The sequence below is a fragment of the Varanus komodoensis genome, unplaced genomic scaffold (assembly GCF_004798865.1).
Source record: "Varanus komodoensis strain SLA01 unplaced genomic scaffold, ASM479886v1 scaffold32, whole genome shotgun sequence".
In the NCBI taxonomy this organism is placed as follows: domain Eukaryota; kingdom Metazoa; phylum Chordata; class Lepidosauria; order Squamata; family Varanidae; genus Varanus; species Varanus komodoensis.
In genome coordinates, this window is record NW_025335798.1 from 582,641 (window position 1) to 608,054 (window position 25,414).

Genomic DNA, 25,414 nt, shown 5'->3' on the forward strand with positions numbered 1-25,414 from the left:
GCATGCCTGCGCCGTTTCTATATAAAGCCCGGCGGAGTTAATCTCCGGGACATTCCCCGGCGCCTGCCACCCCGCCCTCGCCAACGGCTTGCACCGCGTCGTGCCGCTCGGCCTCGGCATCCTTCTACCGCCGCCGCAGCAGCAAGGTAATGGGGGCGGGGGCGGGGGGCGTCGGCGCGCTGCGTCTCCCTCCCCGCTCCGCTCCGCTCCGCTCCCGGCTGGCTCTCGCGCGCGCTTCCCGCCGGCGGACTGGGGCGCGAGGCGGCGGCCGGGGGAGTTGGGAGACCGGGGCGCAGCCTGTTGCTCGAGGGAAGGGCGGAGGAGACGGGGGTCGGGGTGCGGGGCCACGTGGGCGGATGCGTGCGGGTGCCCGCTTGCTCGCGGACTCGCGTGCGTGCTCGGCAGGACGGAGCGGGAGCCGTGCCGTCCCCCTCGTTAAGGGCAGAGCTCGCCTTGCGCTGGAGCGGGTGGCGTGTGCGAGCGGCTTGTCGTGCGCGCCTGCGAGCTGCGGCTGCGGCGGACGGCGCAAGTCTGCAGGCGGCCGGCTCGGCCGTCCTGGGACGGATCCAGGGGTCGGTGGCTGGGGGTGGGCGAGCACGGCGCCCGAGGCCGCGCGGGAAGGCAGCTCCGCGCGGTGTGGGGCCAGGGAAGGGGGTTTCTCGAGCTGCTGGTGGGGCCCTGTTTGACCTGGCGATCCCAAGCCAGGCTTGCAGTTCCGTCGTGCGTTGTAGAGCAGGCTGGTGAATGAAAGCAGCACGTTCCTACGGTCGGAAGAGGATGATGGCTAAGTCTAGGATCTCCCGCTGATGCGGCTGGGCGCAAGCTGCGGAGGCGCCGGCAACCATCTGATGCCTACACCGCCGTCGAAACATCAGCGCTTCCTCGTCCTCTTTGATGTTTCCTCGACTAAGTAGTCTGGAATTACGGTGCAGGCACGCATGGCCCCCGTGCTTTTGCCCTGGCTGCCCTTTACACTACAGGCCTCCACATATTTACCCTGCCCCGACCTCGTTGATTGTGTGTGGACAAGAAGGAAGGGTGGCGGTGAAGTGTCAGGGGTCATTTGCAGCATGTTTGCTGGGGGCCTCTCTGCGTTTCTTCTTGGAGTGCTGTGAAGCGCTTTCTGCAAAGAAGACAGGCATCCTTGGGGCTGTTCTGCCTTACCTACCACTAATAGGAAGCTGACAGCACCACGGACCCCGTGTCCCCTGCGTCCCTGTCTATGGATGGGCAGACCAAGGGTGCTGGTACCTGAAGCCCTAGGCACTTGCGGACCAAGAACCCTGCAGGACCAGAAACCTTGCAGGACCTACTTGATCCTTGAAATCAGCGTTTTTTATCAGATAAAAGATTTATCTTGCCCCAGCCCAAGCCTCTGTGGGCAAGGCCTTGTCCCTACCTAGCCTTCTCCACCTGATATGCCTTCCCCATGTATGTTGCACTACAGCTCCCAGCCTGGAATACTGCCCTAATCCAGTACATTTGAGAATGCACAGCTGTTTCAGTTCATAGTTCTCCCTGTACCCCACTGCATAACATTTGATACTTTCCATTTCTGAATGGTGGACTGAGAACCTCTCAAAAGAGCTCTTATCTGTGACTCACCAGGCGTCTGGCAATAGATGTTGGAGCAGCATGGCAGAAAAAGTTAAGAGGGGTGAGTTTGGAGGGAATAGATGGAGCACCTGCATGCAAGTCCTGAACAGCAGCAACATACCACCAGTGCCTCTCTCTAGTCGGACTTTGCTAATGATTAATTGTACTACTTCATTGCTGCCAACCATGGAGAAGTCATTCTAATGCTTAAGAGGTAAAGCTATTATCATAGAAGGCTCCTGCATGCACCAGCAAAGACTATGGTGGAGCTTTATCTTTGATAAGCTTGTATACTACACACACCAAGGGGGATTTGGGGGGCAACCAAAAATATGCCTCCACCTGCAGTGCCAAGTGATACACAATTCTATCACATCAGAGCCCCGTCTGATGTGACTGTAGGACAACCTTCCCCAACCTCATGCCCTTCAGATGTTTGGGATTACAGTTCAGCATTCCGGACAATTGGCCATGCTAGCTAGGGCTTGTGGGAGTTGAAATCCAAAAGCTCTGGAAGGCAACTTCAGGAAATGTGGCTGAATAAATTTCATTTTGTTTGTTTGTTTATTTTCTATACTGTCCAACAGCCAAAACTCTCTGGGCAGTTCACAACAGTGCATTAAAAATACAATATTAAATATACCATATTAAAACATCATAAAAAGCTGGTATTACAAAGTGCTCTGTAGTTTATACAACAAACCTTTCAGGTAATATCATTTACATAATTACTACTTCATTTTGTGTAACAAGTAAATCAACTCTCCATCTGAGGGAGTACTAATGCTGAGAAGTGTTTTGAAAAGGTCAATTGATCAAATATCAAAAGTATTTTAATGTAATGTATTATCAGAACAAAAATAACTTTATCCTCAACAAGTTTGTGCTTGTGCTAACTGTAAAAACAATTTTGTTATGCTAATTCCAAAAACAAATTCATTTCTTTAAAAATGTGTTAAATCATCTCACCCTGTAATAGTAAGGCCAGTCTCAGGCAGGCTGGGAGAGATCCTTTTACTCATAATTGGACAGAATAGGAGCTGAGTCTTGGATCTTAGGAGAACTGAGCCTGTGCAACTGACCTCCTCTCATTGAGCCTGTATGATCAAGAGGACTGGTCATTTATGTATTTATTTATTTAAAACATTTCTATGCGCCCCATTCGCCGAAGCCTCGGGGCGGCTTACAACATAAATTAAAATATAATACATTAAAAATATAAAACAAATTAACAGTATATATATTTATTTTTGAAATGGTAGGCAGTGAACTAGTACACCAATCTCAAGGGCAAGTTTAAAGAATGAACTTGAAACTGAGATAAAAACTACTTTTCCCTATTACTGGATCAAATGTTGGTGTTTTCTTTGGTAAACACTAGGGTGACTATGATATTTGCCAACTGCAGCCACGATTTACCTGAACTTGCTAAATGGTTGCAGATTTCTTCTTCTTACTTTAGATAACAGTAAATTGAGCAAGTTAAGAAGAACGCAGGGGTGCAGTTGCGTTAGCGCCTGCACATAGCAAATGAGTTACTTCAGAGTGAATCACTTCGGTAAACAGGAAAAGAGTTGGTTCTCCTTTTCATCAAGGTGATCGGAAATGAACACATGATGCTGCCTTAAAGCCAGCCTGACCATTGGTCCATCTAATTCAGGAATGACTACTGTGACTAATGGTCGCCCTCTAGGTCTCTAGCTGAGACTTAGGATTTCAAATATTTGCCTCTGTTGTGAGTGTCTCACTGCCCCTCTTTTTGTAACAGAATTAGCGAAAAGAAACATGAGGAGAGAGTTTTTTTCTTCCAATCTATATCCAAAACTAGCATGCAATTTACTTTTGGAATGACAGGTATGTGAATCAAACAATAAGCTGAAATCTTTTGCATCTAACATTTTAATGTATCTTCTATAGATCTTGAACTTGTTTAGTTTAAATCTATTTAGGTCACACTCTTACACACACTTACCAAGGACTAAATACAACTGAACAGTGAGGGGTTCCTCTGAACTGGGATATATAGGATTGTGCTCTCAATATACCAGGAAGGTTTGGTGAAGAAACATGAGAGATGTTTTTCTTTTAACAATAGATGAGTTTGCATTACATGGTAACCCACCCTGCGAATAAGCTATCCAAGGTGGGTTCTTGTGACAATCAGTCATACCATGAGATGTCTTCCCCTCCTTCTCCCAGGTCTTCTACCCAGGTTCTTCACTGTAGAACCCATATTGTCTCCAATTCCCTGCCCTAATGGAGACCCCTTTGCATTCATGAGTAGTTTTTCACTTTTGTTTTTACCAACCATGAAATCTGCTTATATTTCCCTGTCCTAGAAAAAAATGCTCCGATTTGTAGAGAGGCTGAAAGAAAAGAATTCTTTCTTTGGACAGTTGTCAGAAGAATGTGCTTGTAAAGTGGGTCAAGAGGCAAATACCCTTTCTGGAATACCTCGAGTCTTAGGAAAGTGTGAAAACAAATGGAGGGAACTGATAACAATCAGGACAACACTGTTAAACTGGAGGACCACAAGGTGGAGATGTCCTTTCCACCCCTTTTCAAGGAAAAACACTTTGTTGCTTTGATTTTCAATTGACAGCTCACCAACTGACAGCTATCAAAGGCAACCCATATACAGCCTTGCTTGGTCAAAGTCCATAGATGTTGCCCACTGCACTTTGACACTTACCAGGACGTTAACTAGGTATGGCTCTGAATTCTATTCTTCTGTGAGTGTGTATCTATGTAGTGACCAGAATTTTTAAAAAATGAACAAAATTTGTGCTACACATTTTTAAAGGCAATAAGCCAGTGATGGATGCTCCAAAGTGTCACTTGGGCATCAGTGGAGGGTCTGTCATTGCAGTAACAAAGGCAAGATCACCAAAAGTATCAAGGGGACTTTACTGCTTTGTTAATTTGTCTGCCTGCTGCTTCCCACAACCCATGAAAGGCTTGGTCTCCTGAATTTGGACAAGCCAATCCATCATGAGTTCAGCAACTCTTAGAACATGCCATTGGTTGTCAGGGTGGCTTGTTGATTGGAAACAAGCCCTCTGTGGGAAGTGGTCTTGGTTTGGATGACATGCAAAGCCGCCATGGCGCGTGAACCAGGATGGGTTGCTATGTTACAGTCAAGGAGTGGTAAATTTGTCCATTAAATTGCAGATACCGCTTCTGCTGTGAAGCAGTGCAACCTGATACTGCTTCCCCTCCAAATGTGAAGATGCAGCCACATCTGTGGAAAAGCTGTGATTGCTGTTCTGTACACAATTACACTGAAGTTAGTGAGATCTCAGTATCCTCAATGAACAGTATTGCACCTGCTATTTGTATAAATGGATGAGACCAATCATCTGTGTTGGGGCATGACCTCTAGATCCAACCTGTAACCATCCCATGATCTGTTAGACTCTAATTTGAATGTCTACAGATCTCTCCTCTACCCTGAGATGCTCAACAGACACCATCAAGACAGCTCCTCCTATTCCCCCTTTGCACTTTTTGGAACATTTCATCTGTCGAAGAGATCTGGAGATCTGAATAGTTTGTACATTTTGGGATGAACTTTTGACTAGCCTAATAAAGATTTTACACTAATATGGACTTTGAAGATTTGTTAATGGCCAATGTGGTTACCTTTGCTTTCTATGTGGCTTATGGCAGACCTTGTAACTAGAGCTAATGTTTCACTGGTGGAATAATCCTAATAATTACAATCCTATACATGCCTAATTGGAACTAGTTACCATTGTGTAATAGAGCTTACTCCTAGGTAAGTAAATACACATTTGTGGCCTGAAAGTTTGCAGTATTATTCCAGATTCTGTTCCCCGTGTACTTGTTATTTATTTATTCATTTAAGTTCTGTGCCACTTAGTTGCCGAAGCCTCTGGGCAATTTGCATCTTACTCAGATGTATGGGAAAATCAAGTGATACCAGATAGGATGAAGAGAGAAAGTGATGCCTTGTTGGATAGAGAAGAGTCCAGCGGGCTGTGAGCCAGCAAGCATTTCTCCTGCCCGCCGTTTCAGCTCACACCTTCAGTGGCTCTCATGTTACTTAAGGAGGCCCAGAAAGGGAGCAGAGATCCCTGGCTTCCATGCAGCTAACAAGAATATAATTCTGTCAGACTAGTTTGGGAGGGAAAGGATATTGATTTAGCTCTTGTCATAGATGGAACAGTTTTATTTAAGCACTCATGCTGCCTCAGAGGGGTGTGTCAGAGTTCTGTGTGGTAGTTATTTGCAACCTCCTTGAGCTACCAAACATGAAAAAGTACTTATCTTGCTCTCCAACATCTTTGCATTGTGCAACAGTTTAACTTGCCCACTATCAACATTTGGGCTTTGAAACCTCAATGTCCAACCTCCAAATCTTCTACCTTCAAGATGCTAGCCACTGTACTGCACTGTATAATTTGCCTCTCCTCATCAGATGGCCGAGGCTACACAACCTGCTGTTTAATTTTGTTTGTATGCATGCTATAGTCAAGTGTAGTGGACAGACTAAGAGTTTTTCAATTAAAATATAATCATTTGCTATCCAGATTAAACATAGGTATGATGGTAGGGAAATTATATGCACAATTCAGCACCACAGAATGGAGATGCTTCATATTCTAGTTGCTCATTTAGAACAGAGGTGGAGTGTTTTAGAAGCAGTACTGAGCAGAGGTCTTGCATGTTTGTTTGGTCTGTCTCTGTACCTCCAACCACAGCAGTGTTGCAGTGGGGAAGATGCCCCTACCAAAAAGTTCTCTTCTGCACAGTTATTGCAGGCACAGGCACTTTGTCACATTGCGAAGTATCACCTCTAAGTCGACACCACTAGAGCCAGCAAGTGTAAAGGATGAGAGGACGTTATCTTTCCCATGAAAAGACAGATGGTCCAGCGTCATCATTTGATCTTTCAGAATCACACCATGCTTGGGAAGAGGGTGTAGAGGAAGAGGAAAACTGTCCTTCTAAGAATAATTCTGATACAGACATCTGCTGGATAAATGAACTCATTTGCACACTGATTTTTATTTGCCAACTCCATGGTGGATGCAGTATTTGGATTTAGAATTTGTGGTGGATGCTGGTAGAATTTCCTTTTTGTTCCCATTTTTGTCATAAACTAGGAAAAGTGAATTTACAAAGCTGTTATATGCAATAGCTAGGTAGAACTGGATAAATAAGGGTTGTATGCCATGGACAGCTGGAGTTCACAAGTAGTAAATAAAAACTGACAATTTTTATTGCAGATTATGCTTTTTTTTATGGACTAGAAACTTGTTTTCTGAGAGAGCACTGCCGTAGCATAATTTGGATTCCTAGAGCCAAGGTCAGAGCCAAGGTCTCTGCTAGGGTTCCCCACACACAGAGTTGGGAGAGCGATTTTGGAGAATGGGTGAAGGAGGTGTTCTGAGGGAGGAAAGGAGGCTGAGGCTTCCAGGGTACACCGTATCCTTATAGCACTCCGCATGGCTAAAAATAGCTGGAAAATGGCTGTCCAACTAAAGTGCATAGCACAAAGTACAAGGAGGTAGAGATCTCCTCTACTCTGTATTGGATGTTTATAAGCCCCTGATTTGGGGGGCTTATGAGTACCAAGGGCACATTCAATATTATTCACATGAAAGCCAGATTCTTGCTGCATTTCTTGCTCTGCGACATGGACATAGCAATAGCATTTCCAAGAATCTGGGCCATCAACATTTAAGGAAATAGTAAAAGTGAGCCCATAGGTCTTTAGGTGCAGAGGAACATTGCTTAAAGAGTTGAAGTAGGTGCCATAAAGCCACCATTGGCCGTGGTGCCATGTGCACCTTCATGACTTTTTCTCACACTGTCATTTTGGGTCCAACGATGTGTGCAGGTTTTTTAAGAGGCGAGAATGAGATGAGTGGCTTCAGCTTCCCGAGTGATTCCAGGGTGCCGGGGCTTTTTGTAGCGTATCTGTTGCTCACACCTCTTCAGCCTAGGGCCCAGGGCAACTGTGATTTAGCGAGAAGGGAAAGCCATTGCCTGGGCATATAAATAGGGGGCCTCAGGTGAACCTTTGAGCTGGTGTAGTAGGTTGGGGAGGAGGAAGAATGGACAAGCATGTTAGTTTAGTCCTAGCCTCATTTTTCATCTAAATCTTCGTGAATAACTGGAAATTTCACAGTTCACTGATCCCCAGGGAGCTGCTCAGCAAACAGCCTGGACTGAATACACAGAGCAGGCACCAACCTGCCTGGTACCAAAAGCCAGCACAGCGCCCCAGGCGCTGGTATCAGCTGCAACTATTCTCTCCCTGCCATCCTTCACTGTGGAATGTTCATGGATTATGTCAAGCCCCCAAATGCACCACTCTGCAATTGCTATTAGTGTTCATAGCCCACATCCTTAAACATACTAGAGGAATAAGCCGTGTAGAACATAGTGGGACTTACTCAAGGGTAAACATGCATTGAATTCCCCAAATGCTGCCATCAGCTGCTTGGGAAAAGAGCGGAAAGATACAAGTACAACACAGTTAAATGAAATAGGTTAATCCAGTGCAGATCCACGGCCCTTCTGTTCTAGTATCTAAAGGAACGCATGCGCCCATATATGCCCTCCCACCCCTTGAGATCAGCAACAGATGCCCTTCTCCGGGAACCCTCTGTAAATGATATTAGGAGGGTGAGTACCCGGAGGAGGGCTTTCTCTGCGGTGGTGCCCCATCTATGGAATGCGCTCCCCAGAGAGGTCCGCCTGGCGCCGTCATTTGTTTTTTGGTGCCAAGCTAAGACCTGTTTATTTAAAACTTATTTTAATTGTTAAATTATTGAATTAATTAGGATTTTAAAATTTTTAGCCAAAAATGCATTGAGGGTTTTTAAACTATTTTTTATTGTTATATTATCATTATTTATGTATGCATATATGTATTCTTTGTGAGTCGCCCTGAGGCTTTGTTGCGATGGGGGCGGCATAGAAATGTTTTAAATAAATAAATAGTGTACACACATACCTATCCCTTTTCTGCAAGGTCTTTTCCAGCTGTGTGATGCAAGGTGCTGGGGCAGGAAGCTGTGAGCAGGCATACAAACTGGACATGCAAGTTCATGTAATATATCAGCAGTGAGGGAAAATTAATGTTAAATTGTGTAAGGTTTTCTTTTCTGAATCATATCATAATTTCAAGACAGCAGGTGAAAAGCCCAATACTGTCCCTGTTTGCCTGATCACAGCAGGGGAAATGAAAGCCACAAGGCTTTTTTTCCCTGCTGCACATGCTTAAGGGGATTAGTATAATTTCCCTCAACAGTGCAGTTTGTTGTGTTGTGCTAACTGGTGGGGTTGGTTCATTGCCACAACAGTGCATGTTCTGGGTGGCTTGTTACCACAGCAAAAAGCCTCTCTTTCTGGATTTGCATGCCTGATACATGACTGACATGCACGGCAGGGCAAAGAAGCTGCCGTGGCTGCTTTCCCCCTCCATGATCATGCAAAGCCGGTCACTTTCTTGTCCAAGAGCTTAGTGAGGACAATAAATCAGGCAGAGCACTGTTTCGTGTTGGTCCTTGCATTCACTGTGTTAGCCTGTGAAGGCCTGCTGTCAACAAAATCAAATTCAGGGATTGCCGAGGGTTGGAGAAGGGATGACAGCCTGGGTCACAAGAAGCATAAAGAAACTTCATTTATTGTTTTCCCTTTCTCTTGCAGCAACTTCATCCTGAGTTATGGTAAGTCTGGCCTTGCTCTCTTTTCTTCCTGTCACCTGTACCTGTCTGTACATCAGTGTGCATTGTGGCTGCCCTAAGTGCCTTCAGACCACACCTTTCCCTCTATTTCATCATCTAGAGTCTTTCCACCACCACCTCTCCTGGTCGTGTATCAATTAACCTTCGAGGATTAAGCCTGCTTCACCCCTCTGGGAAAGCAAGGAACCTTCCTGTTTGGGTCTTATTAACAGTGATAATGAAAAATGTTGCCACTTTTAAATTCCAATTTAACTGTTTGTGCCTCAGGCATTGATTGTGGCCCTGATTGTGCCTCAGGCATCTGAAAGTTTCTAAAGGGTTGCGTTGTTTGCTTTGCTCTGCTCTGCTCTGTTTTTGGTCCAATTCCATTTTTAAATGCATTTCTGCAGTGACTAAAAAGTAAACACATAAATAAAGCAGGCTGAGGTACACCAAAAATTCATTTCTGACATGAAAATTGCCTTAATTATTTTTTGGTCTCCTGACAGTGCAATGAACCCAGTGCACCTTGCCCTTGCCCCACTGAGACAATGGGACCTCTTTTTCCCCATCAGACCTCCAGGGTCTGCTGTCTGGAATTGCCTGCTCTCTGTTGCCCTGGTGGGATCCAGCCTGCAGCCGAGTCTGCTCACCTTTGTTGGGACTACTTCCTAAGCGCCTCACCTCTCTCTCTCCACAGCTGTCCCTGGACCAGATCCACACGGAGCCACCCCCAACACCCAAGGAGCTGGACTGGGCAGAACAGGGGTTTCTGCCACCCCTGAGCCCTCTGCGCTGTGCCTGGCGCCGGGATGTGTCCCTGGACTGCAAGATCAGCCCCGAGGATGCACAGGCACGAGCCTGCACGGCCTATTACTATGACCTGCTGCAGTGCACCTTGCAGCAGGAGGGACTCCCAGAGACAGTTGACCTCACCAAGGAGCCCCGAACAGGTGAGCAGCGCTTCTTTGGTGTGAAGGCTCCACAGCTGCCATGAAGCTATTCGTGGAAGTTACAAGCAATTAGTCCTACGCAAAATGCTTTAAAAAAGATTTTCCAAGTTACGCCCCTGAAGAAGGAGCTGTATTGCCTGAAGCATGACAGGCTGACTGCCATGGCTTTGGAGTGAAATATTCAGGTGCATCTCCTATAGGGACAACTCCAGGAAAACAGGTTTGCCAGAAGGGCAAGGATCAAGATCAGTCCTAGGAAAGTAGAGATTCTGCCATGCACATGAAATACCAACCTGCTATGACTGGGACCTGGAAGAGTGAGTGGCTAACAGGCAATATTTTGAGGGAGAGCGCAATATGCCCTGGATTAATCCCCTTTGGTAATCTGGGGTATGTAGTTTGGGTAGTATCCCTTTCTTTCACAGCTTGCTTGAATGATCAGCCCATTGCTAAAAAGAGCACTGCAACCCCCAAGTTTTGGGGCGGGAGAGTAAGGTGTGTGCAAGAGCCACAGCACAGTAGAAAGTTCCTGATCCTGCTTTTGTGTCTGCCACAAATTCACTAGAAGGCCTTAAGCAAGAGCCCTCCCTGAAGCTTGCCCAACCGAGTCCCTTCCAACTGTGCTGGATTGCAACTCCCATGATTTCCATCCAGCATTGGGCATGATGGAAGTTACAGTCCAACACACCTGGAGGGAAAAGCTTGGGGAAGTGGCTCTTTCCCAGTGCAGACATTCCCATTCTTCACGTGGCTACAATGCCGGCGGGGAGAGCTGGGGTACACTGATAAGCTCCATCCTCTCAAGCACAGCACCTTCTTTATTTGCAGTTTTCCAGAAATCAAAGGGCGAACACCGGGAATGGGGAACCTCACCTACTTGTGACGATCCCCTGGTGCAAGTCAGGACCCAGATTGTGGAGGCTTCTGCCTTTCCCCACATGTAGGGAAGATTCCCTACTTCAGACAGTCAGCCTTCAACTGATGGAGAGCTGCAAAACTGGGAAAAGGGATACCCCAGAGGCAGTGCAGCTTGCCACCCTGTCCCTCACTGTATGAAGAAAGGAACAGGAATTGCTCGCACTGTCTCTTTCAGCCTAGCCCATTGTCTGCAGTATGGGGACAATACTACTGCCCTACTTTTACATGATTTTAGAATACAAGCAAGATAATATAGGTGCAGCATTGCAGAGCACTGTGTCTGTGCCAAATATTGCTACAGAGCTACAAAAGTGCAGTTGTTGTTTATATTGGGGGACGTGACCAGCACATGAGAGCTCCATTGTTTTGTTTTCAGAATTAGCCATGCAGATTACTGGAGGCAGGTAGTTTTTGCATGAAACTTGAGCAAGGCTTCAGAAGAGGCCACTTGGCAATATAATGTATAGGCTGGATTTAGAGAAGCAGCTGCAGTGGTGTCTGACGTAATGAAGCTGTATGGGACAGGGAGATGATGTGGAGGGGATGGAGCATGGTGGCCGTTCACATGCATTTCCTGATATGGCTTACCCCTGCACCTCAAAGGAAATGGAGGAGGTGGATGTGAATACTTTACCATTCATCTGCTTTGGAATATCTGCAGAGGTAGTCATGATGTCTGATAAAGCACCTCGTGGTGAACGCTGTGCTTCATTTCACATAAATCCATTTGTAGAATGATGCTGAGATATGGGCTATAGCTGGGAGGACAGAATTGATTGACTGAGTCTACCCAATTCATACGCCAAAAGTGGAGTTTGCAGGGGTGGTACGGTTTCCAGAACCAGCATGAACAACAGGCCACTGATTCCCTTGCCTTTTCCAGGGTTTGGACCATCAGATGTTACCATCTGCGTCTTGGGCTCCCCCACTTCATACCTGTCTGTGCTTCTGGAAGGTGGCAACCAGTGTCCAGGTGAGTTCCATCCTAATGTCATGGCCAAAGGACTTAGGTCTGGTCCCTTCAGCTTGGCCCAGCTGGTTGACGCACTTACGTAATGGCCTGTTGTAGGCTTCCAGCTACTTCACCAGAGGCTCAGCATGGTTGGAAAGTACATATGTGTATATATACATATGTGCCTGCAGGGACACACCATACAGGTGAAAATGAGTTCTTCAGAGAAAGGTTAAAATCCAAAGAAAGTGCAAGAGACAATGCACAATCAGGGAAACAGCCTATAGCTTTTTCAAACAGCTAGAGAGAGTTTGAAAGAGATCCTTCTGCTTCTGGTGTACACACCTGTTACCTTTTTGTCACTGGTAACAAGTTGGAGGTTTTTTTGCAGGTGTTTCAAAAATTTTCCACATCCACAGATAGGACAAAAGAAAAACATGATTTCCAGCATTTTGTGGGGTGGATGAAATGCCCCTGGATTTTGGAGTCACCCACATTCAAGACTTTGCAGGGAGTGGTCTTTAATTTGAAGTGTTCAGATAGCTGAGACTTGCATAATAATACATGTTGTTGCCACATTTTCACGCATTTAAACCACACAGTCTGATTCCCTAAATGGTATAAGGAATTCAGACTGAATCCTGTATGAACATACCTGGGAGGGAGGCTAATTGAACTTGGTTTAAGCTAATTGAGCTACATTTAAGTACACATCCCCAGGATACTTCTGTCAATATCACAATTTCTGTATTTATAGACAAGCAAACATATCCTAAAATGGCCTGATTTAAGCAGCAGAAAATAGATTGGATCTTTTGTTCCTGGTCCATGGACTTAGTCATGACAAACTTTGACTGAAACAATATAATGCCTGTGGGTTTTTCATACTGACTGTAAGAAGTGACTCATTCTAAAGCTAGTGCCCAAACTTCGCATCAGTTTGCTCTCCCTGTCTATGATTCTGTTTGGACCAAGATATCTGGCTGTGCATGCTTCCTGCAGACCCTCTTGGGCAGCTGCTCTGTTGTATTCTTGGCATCTCAGAAGCTGAGACAGGATTGGTGGTAACTAGAGCTCCTGTGGCAGCTGAGCTGCTCAGATTTCTGTTTGGCTAAAGTGCATGGAGCAGCGTAAGGCAGGAATGAAGCAGAAGGTCAGCTCTCCACAACCTTCCACACGAAGGCACAGTCCTCCCCCCACACTTCCCAGGATTCCCTCCTCTTTCTTCCAATCAGTCTAGCTGCTACTTTTCTGGGGTTCTAAGAGCTCATCTGTGCTTAAACTCAGGCACACCAAAGTTCAAAATACCTGCACAGAGTTGTCAATTGACAGTGGCATAAATGTGTTTGAATAATTTGGTTTCCCAACAAGAATGGTAGAAATGGTTATTGAGGAGGGATTGGACCCTGTCTTATGGCAGAGGGGCCTCCCTGTATCCCAGTTACTGAACTGCACACGGTCCAGTCACAACTGACAGCACCATGTCTGCATGTTGCCCTTTAAACTCGGATTCATCTTTGTGTCCTAGTTTGAATGGTAAAATTGAATGCTACAAAACAGACCAAAAGGTATGGCTAGCTTCCAGATGAAGAGACAATAAAACCAAAGGTGTGTTTGAAGAGCATGCTATATCCAAATAAGCTCCTTAAATGTTCTAAGAATGCCTTGGTTTTCTGCTAGTAACATCTGGCCCAGCCTGTGAGCATTTCAGAATTCAGCTTCTTCAGATTCCTCTTCCTACTAATGGCTTCCAGAAGGACTTTCTCCGTTTCATAGCATTCAATGCTGCATTTACAAAGAACAGGCGGAAAGGTTGCTGGGGTGTAAAGATACCACCAGGGTGCAGGGGAACAGGTCTGAATGTCAGAAAGGGTTGCAGCTGAAAGGCTTCTAGGCTTGAGGTGGCTTTTCCTAGTGCCCAAAGTCTTCAGTGGTCATAGTATGCTGAGAACCCTCTGTGGACAAACTAGGGGTTAGGAACTTTGGCCCTGAAGATGGTGTTGGATTCTAGTTCCCATAACTTCTAGCCAGGAGAGCCAGTGGTCAGAGAGGAAGTGATCCCACAACATGTGGAGGGCGCTGCCCCGGTCTGAAGCCTCTGATTCAATGTTGTCTGATGTACAAGTGTTTTCATTTTGTAAGAACTGGGAGCCCTGCACACAATGAAGAGATCTGTTGCGATCGCCTGTAAAAACATAACTTCACTTTAATTTTAGTACCAGCTGGAGTACCAGTTCCTAGCATGGCTAGCAAGATTCAAGCAAAAATGTGAGTGGGAGAGAATGCTGAATGGCCAGTGTTGATACAGGCTTGCATCTTCTCTAGCATGGTTGTTTCCAAGCTGGAAGAAGACCGAGGATTCTGTGTATGCCCTCCCACTGCTGTAGCAGAGTATGAGGAAAAGGGCTTCTCTTCCTCTCACTTTAGCCCTTTTCACCCACTACGCTGCATAGCCATAAGGAAAGACTAAGGATCACATCTGCTGGTGTAGTATTCAACTTCCAGCTGTTCAGTTGTCTGCCTGCATGGAACTGGAATGCAGTGCGTGCACATAGGGCCCTCTCCCTGCAGGTAAGGATACTGATTGTGCTAGATTTTTAAGCAGAGCCGCACTTTGCTTTGGAAGGGCCATAGCTTTGTGGTAGAACACATGAGTTGCAAAAGACCTTCGGCTAAATGCACAACCTCGCCAGCTGGGGCTGGGAAAAACACCTGCTCAGAATTCTGGAGAGAGAGCCAGCACTGGTCTGGAGGACAGTGGATATCCTAAGGAGCACTGCTGCCTGAGGTGGGAATTCCTGAGGAACAGGGCAGCTGTGTTCCTTCAGGATTTTGCTGAGGTGAAGTCACACATGGTGCTGCAGCAAGCAAGCCTTTGGTTTTTCCTTGAATGGGAATTCTGTCCAACATTTGCGAATGTAGGTATGAGGATTCCGGACTGACTAATCAGACCGCAGGTGCTCCAGTTACAGCCTTCTAACCATCAGGTCACCAACAGCTCCTTCAGTGAATGAATAACTACATGCTGAAGAAGTGGAAATGATGTCATGACAGTTCCATTTCCACTTTCCCGTTCAATCCCTTTCAAATCAATGGTATCATATAGGAAAGCTTGACACTTTCCAGAGAACAAGAATAGGACAAATTCTTGCTCGGCAGGCTCCAAGGCAGTGGTCAGGGTAGATAATCAGGGTGTTGACGGCATTGAGAGCATTCAGGGCTCCGAGTCTCCCAGCTGCTGCTGATTACACTGACATGAATGTTTCACAGCCTGCCAAATATTGGCAGCCCCTCCCAGAACTTGAGCCCAGGGACTATCCTTGTCACTTTAGGGTCAAGCTTTTCCTCAATGGGAATCTTGTGTGCACTTACAGGCTGGATTTTCCCTCTTCATTCTCCCCAGGTAACATGTTGCTGTGCCTGTCACCAACTTGGCTTTCCAAAGTCCCTTCTGAATCACATCCTGGAGAGTCGTCTTTGCTGGTCTTCAAGGCAGTGACTTTTCAGGCTGGGGGTCATACCACTCTGGAAGAATTTGCTCCCCCGCGCCATGTCACCTATTTCACGGGGTGCTTTGGGCCTTGCAAGGTGCAGGGCCAGTCGGCAGCAGAGCTGGCCCGAGACCTCGACTGCCCCACTGGGGGCTCAGGTGAGCTGGCTCGCCTGCTGGAGGACAAGCTGCTGACCCGCCAGCTCATGGACCAGCAGGCCCATGTAGCAGTGCCCCCAACCCTGGCCTTCACCTTCAAGCGCCCCTTGCCCCTGCGAAGTGTGACCGAGGAGCAGCGCGTCCGCATGGTGGAGCTGAGTGGCCGGGAGGGGCAGGACAACCTGCTTCAAGAGGAAATTGCGGCTTTCTTGCAAAGCAGTACCATGGAGCCCTACAACCAGGTGCGGAGCCTTGAAGCAATGTTGATCCAATGCAGGAGCTGCCTGGTATGTCTTTGTGGGGAAGGTGTTTGATGCAAGATCACCACTGTTTCCATTGTTCTCCCTACAGGTGGTGGTCAAGCCATCGGGCTGGCGCTGGAATGGCACCCAAGCTGTGTCATTTCACGTGAAGTCAGAACAGGGGAATGTCCTGCAAGCGGTCCTTGCACTGCTGGAGACCTTGGAGGAGGAGGAGAGCATCTTGCTGGAGGCCTTCATTCCCACCGCTCACATGATCCAGCCTGGCCCACTGGAGACAAGTGGCTCCCCATGTAAGGAAAACCTTCCCTTTCAATTATTGGTTCAGTTTATGAACGGCCTGAGAGTTGAAGCTCTCGGGGCAACATGCAACAGGACACAACCAATGATGACTTCATCTCTTTACATTCCTTGCATGCTTGGCCTTGTGGGTTGAAAGAGATGCTCAGCACCACCAATTTGTTGAATGAGAGAAGCTGGACAAATGATGGTACAGGCAGGGTGGCAAGGCTGCAATATTAGAATCCCAGAATTGTCCAGGGTCATTTTCCAGGGCTCATTCTATCCTGGACCAAATTATCCTTGAGTTTCTACTCTTTTGTTGTTTTCTCTTTCCTCTGTACATGTGTCCCATTCTTGTCAATTTGCCTCTCCAATATAATTTTATCTCTCCTCCTTTTTTACCTGTTTGCACTACATTTCAGGCAACACATCTCCACGGCCCAGTCTGGCACTCCGGATATGTGCTGTTGTCTGTAGATTCCGGAAGGACCGGCCTCTACTGAGCAAGGTAATGGGATCCCTGAGCTCAAGAAATAGGGGGAAGAAAGCACAGAGAACTTTCACTGACAGAAAATAGATAGTACTTTCAAAGGTCAACGAGGACACAGGAGATTTTCTTCAATCCACAATCAGGTGATGGAATTGTAAGGTTGATAGTGCGGAAATACAAGACTTCTGAACTGTTTCGTGGGACAAACAAACAAGCTTTGGTTTGGCACTTGGAGATTAAAGTGGCCTTTTGATTCTAAAATCATTTCTTCTTTGGACTTAAGCCAAGTTAGTCTCAGACTCACAATCTTTAACCTCCTCCTGGGCAGGAAATATTCTAGTTACTTCACAGTTGGATAGAACTGGAGATCATGCAGCATAACCATGCAGATCCTGCGTGCACAGATGTAGCCCACACTTTGAATACAAGAAAGCAGGTCTTCCTATAACAAGAGGCCACATAGAAATTGCTGCATTTAATGGAATGTAGTATCCATTTATTGAGTGATACAGATCTTGAGTGATTAGAAAGCCTGTAAAGAAATGGACTCATATGTAGTATACTTAAATTTGTTGCTGTTTATTAATAATTTGTAAATCTGAATAATAAAAAGGTAGGGAGTACCATCATAAGCTTGAAAAATTAAAGAAGAATAAAGTGGACCACCAATCTGGAAATGTTGAATTAAAAATGTTCAGTCTGTCTAAAGGATGTAAATATTAGATGCCTGCAACGTAGAAAGTTCTTAACCTATTTTTTAAAAAAAATGTTCCAGGTGGTTTGTGGTGTAGGCCGGGCAGATAAGCCCCTGAAGCACCAGGCTACAGTGCCCCAAACTCTGGAGAGCAGCCTGCGGCAGTGGGGGCTTGAGGATGAAGCCCAGATTGCTGCCATTCATGCCCAGATAAAGCAGAAGGCCGAGGCAGCCATGGAAGCCTTTATGGATATGGAGGCTGGTCTGTCAGCTGAGCAAAGAGGTGGCCGCCGAGGGCAAACTGACATTATTGGTGAGCTTAGCCTGCCAGTCCGGCTGTTTGCAAGATATCGAGGGGTTCTGCATTTTGGTTGCAGCCCAAGCTGTGGGGCAGCAATAGGGAGCAGCTACAAGGGTACAGGCAACCTGGTTCTGCCAAATGGACTACAACTCCCATAATCCCTGATCAGATCTTTCAACTCCTTTGGCCAGTTTTTAGGATGTGTTAGGAGCCCTGATTTCTGGTAATTCACATGCAGATTTGTATCAGTGTGTGACTGATGGTTAATAGGCTCTATCCCCCCAGCCACCTTTTTGTGTCTGGTTCTGGTTCATAGACTTCAGGATACTAGTAAAGAGGGAAAAGGATTAGGTAAGCTTGACAGCCACCAACCTGACCTAGGACACTGGGTAGCTTTGAAGTCCAGCCCAGCATAGTGGAAAAGACAGCAGAATTCCTCCTATTATCCAAGAGCACACAGAATGTCTTTAGCTCTCCTTAAAGAAACAGAGTGGCCCTGAGCCTTCCAACTTCAGGTTCAACACATAGTTCCTAGAGCCTCTTTGAGGCTTCCCATCCCTTCCTCCTTCTGCTGTTACCTTCCCTTCTTGCCTCCCTTCCCCTTAAGATACAATTGGGTCAACAGTTGGCATTGACAGGAGATGCTGGCCTCTTTCTTATTTTTATTTTTAAATAAACTCAGTGACTTACTGTTCAGCCCTTCCAGAACAAGGAGCCAGTTGAGCTGCTCCCGGGAAGAGCAGCTGCTCTTGACAATTCATCTGTCAAGCAGAGGCACCAAAGTCACAGGAAGGAATGCAGGAGTGCTAATGTGTGCCCTGTTCCCTCACTGCTTCCTTTGCCTGCCCTCTTCCTCTACCAACTGTAGCAAAAATGGCAAGTGGACTGATAGGACGACCGGGAGAGGCACAGTGGCAGCATCTGCTTTCCATGTCTTAAAGTAGTACAGAAAAGGCAAATTCCACCTTAAGGACTAGTAGGAAAGCGATTAAAATGAAACAATTCATGGAGGAGAAATCTGTTGCAGGCTATTAGTTGTGATGGAGTCTCCATGATCAGTTGCAGGGAATGCACATTCGCAGTAGGCAAGACTAAGAAACATTTTGGAGGGTTTTCATTCATAGGGTCACCATAAGTCAGAGATGACTTGAGGGCGTGTAACAACAATAAGACTAGGAGAGCCCTCTCACCCTGTGGGCTTCCTGAAGTTACTGCGGAAATGGCATGCTGGATTAGAGAGAACTTTGGTTCTCCAGAATTCTCTCCAGCTGGAGTTGGCAAGGCTTAATGCCAACTCCAATTAGCAACTCTGGCGGATTTTTATTCAGCAGTCACTTGATCTTGGGTAAGCCGCTGCAGTGCTGCCCCTTTGGGGAGCTGCCTAGAGTTCAATCCCCTTCAACCCTGAGGTGCTATGGTGGGGGTTTTGAGGAGGCTGAAACTGTAAAGAAAAGTTTTTGTGAAGGAAAGGCTTTGGGAAACTAGAGAGAGAAAGGCAGAGACAGAAAAGAGGTCCTGAAGAGACTGAAAAAGGCAGCCAAAGCAGCCTCAGTTACCAGCCAGCAGCAGCTCCATAATCAACAGTCAGAAACTGAGGCCTACACGTAGCTTTGAGTTCTGGCCTGCACAAGTGGCTAGCCCTCTTAAGAAATTGCCCACATTTCTGGGCTGCATAATGACCAGATTCCCTCATATTTACATTTATTTATTACATTTTTGTCCCACCTTTCTTCTGTCATGGAACTCAAACTGGTTCCATGGGGTTCCCCAAGAGGCTGCTCTCCAAGCACTGGCTGGCCCAGATCTGCTTAGCATCATCAGGTGCCTTAAGTGCCTTCAAAGTGCCATGCCTTTCCCTTTATTTTATTTAGAATCTTGCTTTAATTTTTTTGTTTCTTTTGCTTCTTCCCTCCTTTCTCCTTTCCTGATTAAATAAATTCGAGTTCTTGTTTTAAAAATGGCTCACTGGTTTTCCCTCCATCCCTTTTCAGGGAACAGGAGTCCTGGTGGGCTGCAGACACTGAATGCTTGTTTGGGGTCAGCCTTTTTCCCTTGCCTGTGCCATTACTATATGAAGCCAGTTGCCATGCTTTCCAGTACATTGCAGGGTTGCTGGCAGGGAATGGGGTTCACGCTTGAGATTCCTGGGAGAAGGGGTGCCCAATAGGACTTGGGGTTGTTTGCACCAGAATGTCTATGGATCTCCAGGAAGACCTTGTTGAACTGATTGTATCTTTGGCTTCTGCTTTCTACAGGTGTGGATTTTATCTTGAGCTCAGAGGAGCAGGTGCTGCAGCTGGTGGCCCTGGAGATGAACTCGCACCTGTGTCTTGAGACCTGCTCAGTCTTCGAATCCATAGGCCGGGTGGTGGGGGCACCAGTGGGTGAGGTGGCATACCCCCTAGTGGAGACGATGCTGCGTCGTGCACAGTGCCACCTGATGGAGGGCAAACACGTGCTGGTGATTGGGGCCGGCGGATTCAGCAAAAAGTTCATCTGGGAGGCAGCCAGGGACTACGGGCTAAAAGTAAGATGCGGAAACCGGACCCACGCAGCCCCCCACAGGCTGCAGGATGGACTAGCTAGAGCAACATAGCCCCCACTGCCCCTGACCATATAGTATGCACACTTTATGGGTGCATCCAAGTGCATTGCAGACTCCCACCACCCGTCAAAAGGGCTCCCCCATTCCACTATGCACTTGCGTGAGTGCATTCTGCCCCATTTCTGGCTTGGACTTCTCCCCTGCCATGCCTTACAGTTGTCCTTGAGGCCGGTCATGTTACCAGGATTGCTTCAAGTAGAGCATTGGAAGACCCAGTCCAGAAACATGTTTCTTTCAGAAGCATCACTGGGGATAGAAATGAATTTTGGGCAGCTGTTGTGGATTTCAGGCCTGGCCTGAGCTGCCTCCTACTGCCTCCTGTATAATGCCTTTATATGTAGCATTAGGAAATAAACACGGGGCAGGACAGATGGGCAGAATGCATAGATTATGGATCCCCAGGATCCCTGCTTTACTTTCTCCAAGACCAGCCACTGCGGGATGGTACACCCACAGCTAAGTGGCATTGTTCCCTTATTTTGACAGGGTTCTTGGCTGCACGAGAGAGAGAGAAACTGCTGCTTTTTCCATTGCTGCATCTCCAGCTCCATGTGCAGCTGTTTAAAGCAGGGCACTGAACAAAACTCCGTTTTGAAGAAGCCCCTGAGGCTGCATTCGATTGATGAGTGGGGCTGAAGGCAAAAGGAGTAGAACAAAAAAGCCAGTGCATTTTAGCTTAAAGCTTAGTGCTGGTTTCCGAGCATCAAAAGAGGCATTTCAGCCTTTTAGAATGGGGCTAAAAGAGCCCAGAAATCACTCAATGATCAGCATCCAGGGGAAAGGAGGGCTGAATTTAGCCCATGGGCATGAGTTGCTGCACCCCCTTAAAGGCATAAGAGCCCTGCCAAGGAAATCAGGTGGAAGCCCTAGTGCCAAGACAGCAGGGGAGTATCAACCCACTTGATAACCCCTTACCTCGTCCTTTTCCTGACGTCAGATTTTTCCTGGCTTCTCCAGATTCAGATGCGAACATTGCTCCCTTCTCAGGGCTGGGACATGATGATGTGCTGATAGCTTCCTCCTTTAGAGGAGATGGGAATACAGTGCCATTTCAAGAACTGAAGGGTCAAGCTGCCCCGATGCCAACTTATTCCTCCGAGACGGAGGGTTGAGTGTGCCCCTCTTGGAGTCTTACCTCCATTCTCCAGCTCAGACCCTGAACTGAGCACAACTGGCTGTGCATGCCAGAGTCAACAGCTGCAGTCTTCACAATGAGACAGTCTGTATGCTTCATCCAAGCGCCTCTTAGAAAACAGCTTGGCTCCGGGGTTGCTTTAAAGCTGTGGGGAGAAGGGGTCTGCTTGACAGTCTCCACATCCCCGGAGTTGCTGGATATCCCTGCTAAAAAGCCACAGCAGTGAAATAGTTAAGACTGCTCCAGCGATCCGCTCCCTGCTTATGGCTCGCAAAGCTCAGTGAGCTGAATGGAGGAACCTTCCTGATCCAAAATGGTTCCAGATAAGGAGGCACAGAGATGTTGAACAGATGTGTGGCTCCCCTCCGTGCAACTGGCAGGCCCAGCTTCTTTTCTCAAGACTCTGACCCCTTCCTCCCCACATTGCCTGCCTGGCTCTTGTCTCACAGCACCTCAGTCCCTTCCTCCCAGACTTAAGAGGACAATGAACCTTCTCACTCTGAACTCAGCTGCTGCAGAAACCAGGATCTTGAGAAAGCTCAGATCCCGTCACCTCCCTACAAATCTATGGCCATCTCACTGCCAGCAAGAGCAGGACTGGGCTGCCCAACTCAATTCCCATAAGGTGGTGAGCAGCTGCCCATGGATTGTGCCACCTCCTCAGGGGGCTGCTGTGTTGCACCTGGTCCCAAGGAGTTGGTCTTCTCTGTAACTCAGTAGTGATGCATCTCTGATTTTTCTCCCACCTTCTCTGCATCTCTGCCCTTCTGTGTCTCCCCTTTTGTCTTCCCAACCCTGATTCCACTCTCCACCCAACCCTCCTCCCTCTCTCTTGCTCTCTCTCTCTCTCTCTCTCTCTCTCTCTCTCTCTTTCTCTTGCTCTCTCTCTCTCCCCTGCACCCCACTCCCTCTCTCTCCTCTTTCCCAAACCCAGATCCACCTGGTGGAGTCCGACCCCAACCACTTTGCCTCCCAGCTGGTGCAGACCTTCATCCACTATGACACCATGGATCACAGGAGGGATGAGGAGCATGCCCGGCGAGTGGTGGAGCTGGTGCAGGAGAGGGGCCTGCATCTGGATGGCTGCCTGTCCTACTGGGATGACTGTATAGTCCTGACAGCGCTAGTGTGTGAAGGGCTGGGCCTGCGCTGTAGCTCCCCAAATGCCATGCGAGTGGCCAAGCAGAAGAGCCGCACTCATCTGCATTTGATGCGGCGGCGCAAGGAGGGACCACGCTGGCCCTCAGCAGCACTTTATGCTGTGCCCTGCTGCCACCTGGAAAGCCATGCCGATGTAGAACGGGCGGCCAGCCACATCAACTTCCCCGGGGTCATGAAGCTCGAGTATGGGGCAGGCGCTGTGGGGGTAAAGCTGGTGGAGGATGCACAGCAGTGTCATCTGCATTTCGAGAAGATCTCCCAGGACCTGCAGGATGACTCTGACTATGTAGGCATTGGGCTGGGCTGGGGCAACACCATGCTCTTGATGGAGTACGTCTCTGGCACCGAGCATGACGTGGACCTGGTGATCTATGAAGGGCGGATGCTGGGGGCCTTTGTGTCCGACAATGGGCCCACCCGGGTGCCCAACTTCACGGAGACGGCAGCCTGCATGCCCACCTGCCTGCCGCCCGACCGTGAGGCACAACTCATCCGTGCTGCCTACCAGTGCTGCTTGGGATGCGGCCTCACCGATGGCGTCTTCAATGTGGAGCTCAAGCTGACAGCAGCCGGCCCCAAGCTTATTGAGATCAACCCCCGCATGGGTGGCTTCTACCTCCGCGACTGGATTCAGGAGATCTATGGAGTTGACATCATGCTGGCTTCTGTCATGGTGGCCTGTGGAGTGGCCCCACTGTTGCCTGCCCGTGCCCCGCCCCACACCAACCTGGTGGGAGTCATGTGCCTGGGGTCCCAGCACTTGCAGGTCCTCAAGTCCACGGCCAACCAGGAGATGCTTCAGGCTCTCCACGAGCGTGGCATCATCCGCCTCAACCGCCTAGATGATGAGTTAGCGTCCAACGAGTACGAGGAGCCCTACTGCAACGTGGCCTGTGCCAGTTCCAGCCGCCAAGAGGCGTGCCTGAAGCTGCTTGGCATCTGCCAGGTTCTGGGCATCGACTCGCTGCACTACCCTGTGGCCCATTTCCTCTCTCACTTCAAATAGCCTTGGAGATACGGCTGCCTCAGCCTGGAGCAGGCACAAGCTCAGCTCCAGGGAGGGAGCCTTGTCTGCCCCCCCCCCCCCCGCTGCCATATTACCCTCCCCTGATTCCCAAGTCACCTCCCACCGCAGGGTTCATATTACCCAGGCACCCTATTTCCTACAGTCTTTCTCAAGTGGCTGCTGTCTCCCTCAGGAAGGCACCATCTGGGGCCGTGTCTGGTAAGTGCCACACCCACACCACTTGCACCCAGAAGGGACTCACCACCTCCTTTTGTGGGGGAATCTAATTAACTACAAGTCCCAGGCACCTTCACCATTCATGTCCTATACCTTCATGTGCAGCTCTGATTGATTTCCACCACTATCCCAGCTTGCTTCCTGAATTACCCCTCCCCACCACAGTCAATAGAAGTTTCAGCTTCTTCACCATCTCTTTTTTCTACTGGGAAAAGCTGCTACCGGGCAGCCCAGGAGAGAGCCCACCTCACACTTCCAGAGTCAAAGGAAGAGAGGGTTTGGTGGTCAGATCTTTTGCAGTTTCCCATCAGCCAACACCTCTTCTGTGATTTGCAGGAGCAAAATAGTGTGTGCTGCCCCTGAGCACTAGATTTCCCTGTAGGCAAACTCCAGCTGCTTACAGGCATTCCCTCTGACTTGCTCATGCTCCTCAGCCAACCTACTCGTAACAACAGCAGGACCACATGCACCAACAATAACAGCTGTTTACAGAGGAGTGGAATGTAAGTTGTTTAACAAGCTGGTTCTGCTGGCTCAGCATTTGCAAAGCCCACAGCTAACTAACATCCTAGCACTGTGTAGTTCTTTCAGAAACTAAAGAGTACATGCATGCTCATCAGATGACCACAGAATAACAGTGCAGCAGAGAAACTCGGTGGTCATCCCTGATGCGTGTGTTTCTCCTAGAGGCAGAGTCCACTGCATGGGTTCTCTGTGCTGATAAGAGAACCTGTTCTAAGCATCACACCTTGCAGTACTCCTATAATAGGAGAGCCTATAATAGGATAGCACTGTGATAGCACATCCTGGCAGCAGGCCATTCCCTGCAGCCCTCCAGTGAAAGATCACAGCACCAGCACTCCTGATCTACCTTGGGGGAAATAATCCTTCCAGTGGAACCCCAAGGACCTTTTCAAGACTAGGAAACCATAGTGCCAGCATTCCTGAGTATTTCTGCAATAACAACTCGCACCCTTGCCACCACTCTGAAGTGGGAAGAAGTAACCTTGTTTGTGCATAGTCCTCAAGTAATGCTTCCCCAAATAAGTAATGTTACCTTTATAGTACCAGCATCCTTTAAATTTTCTATAACCAGCATAAAGAGAGGAATGAACAGTTCCAAACAGCATGGAGGGAAGAAGGTCTGTCTTTTTAAGAGCTCACTGGTTTTCTCTTGCTTCCACAACAAGTCAGGATGGCCACTCTGAGGCTTAAAATGACAGACATTTTGATCTCATTTGGGGAAGGGGAGGCAAGAATTGGAGCTTCAGGCGCCCATGACTTGTTGACTAACAGTAGGACCACTAGTTAAGAGTTCCCTCCTAACAAGGATAGGTGACCCTGCCTGCCTATATCTATCATTCACTTCTGTAACCAGGCAGGCGTAGGAGTTCCTCCCCCAATAAAATGCCATGTAAAAATATCCAGACTGCAGAGGTGTTATTTGCACCTACTCATCTCAGCCTTTAGCACCC

The 25,414-nt window shown here is 47.9% G+C and overlaps 1 protein-coding gene across 5 annotated transcripts; it reads left to right on the forward strand.

The window, feature by feature from the left end:
- On the forward strand, positions 1-25,362 carry CARNS1 (carnosine synthase 1). Of its 5 annotated transcripts, XM_044438153.1 has the most exons (12): positions 1-146; positions 4,199-4,303; positions 4,768-4,882; positions 9,280-9,299; positions 9,997-10,249; positions 12,051-12,140; positions 15,523-16,010; positions 16,120-16,321; positions 16,733-16,818; positions 17,576-17,807; positions 20,051-20,322; positions 22,470-25,362. In XM_044438153.1, exons 4-12 carry the CDS (start codon positions 9,297-9,299, stop codon positions 23,700-23,702), a joined length of 2,859 nt encoding a protein of 952 aa, XP_044294088.1. In that variant the 5' UTR covers positions 1-146; positions 4,199-4,303; positions 4,768-4,882; positions 9,280-9,296; the 3' UTR covers positions 23,703-25,362. The 5 variants fall into 5 exon arrangements, with proteins under 5 accessions (XP_044294088.1, XP_044294089.1, XP_044294087.1 ...); XM_044438154.1 differs by lacking the exon at positions 4,768-4,882; XM_044438152.1 differs by lacking the exons at positions 4,199-4,303; positions 4,768-4,882.
- Positions 25,363-25,414: the final 52 nt, after the last annotated feature.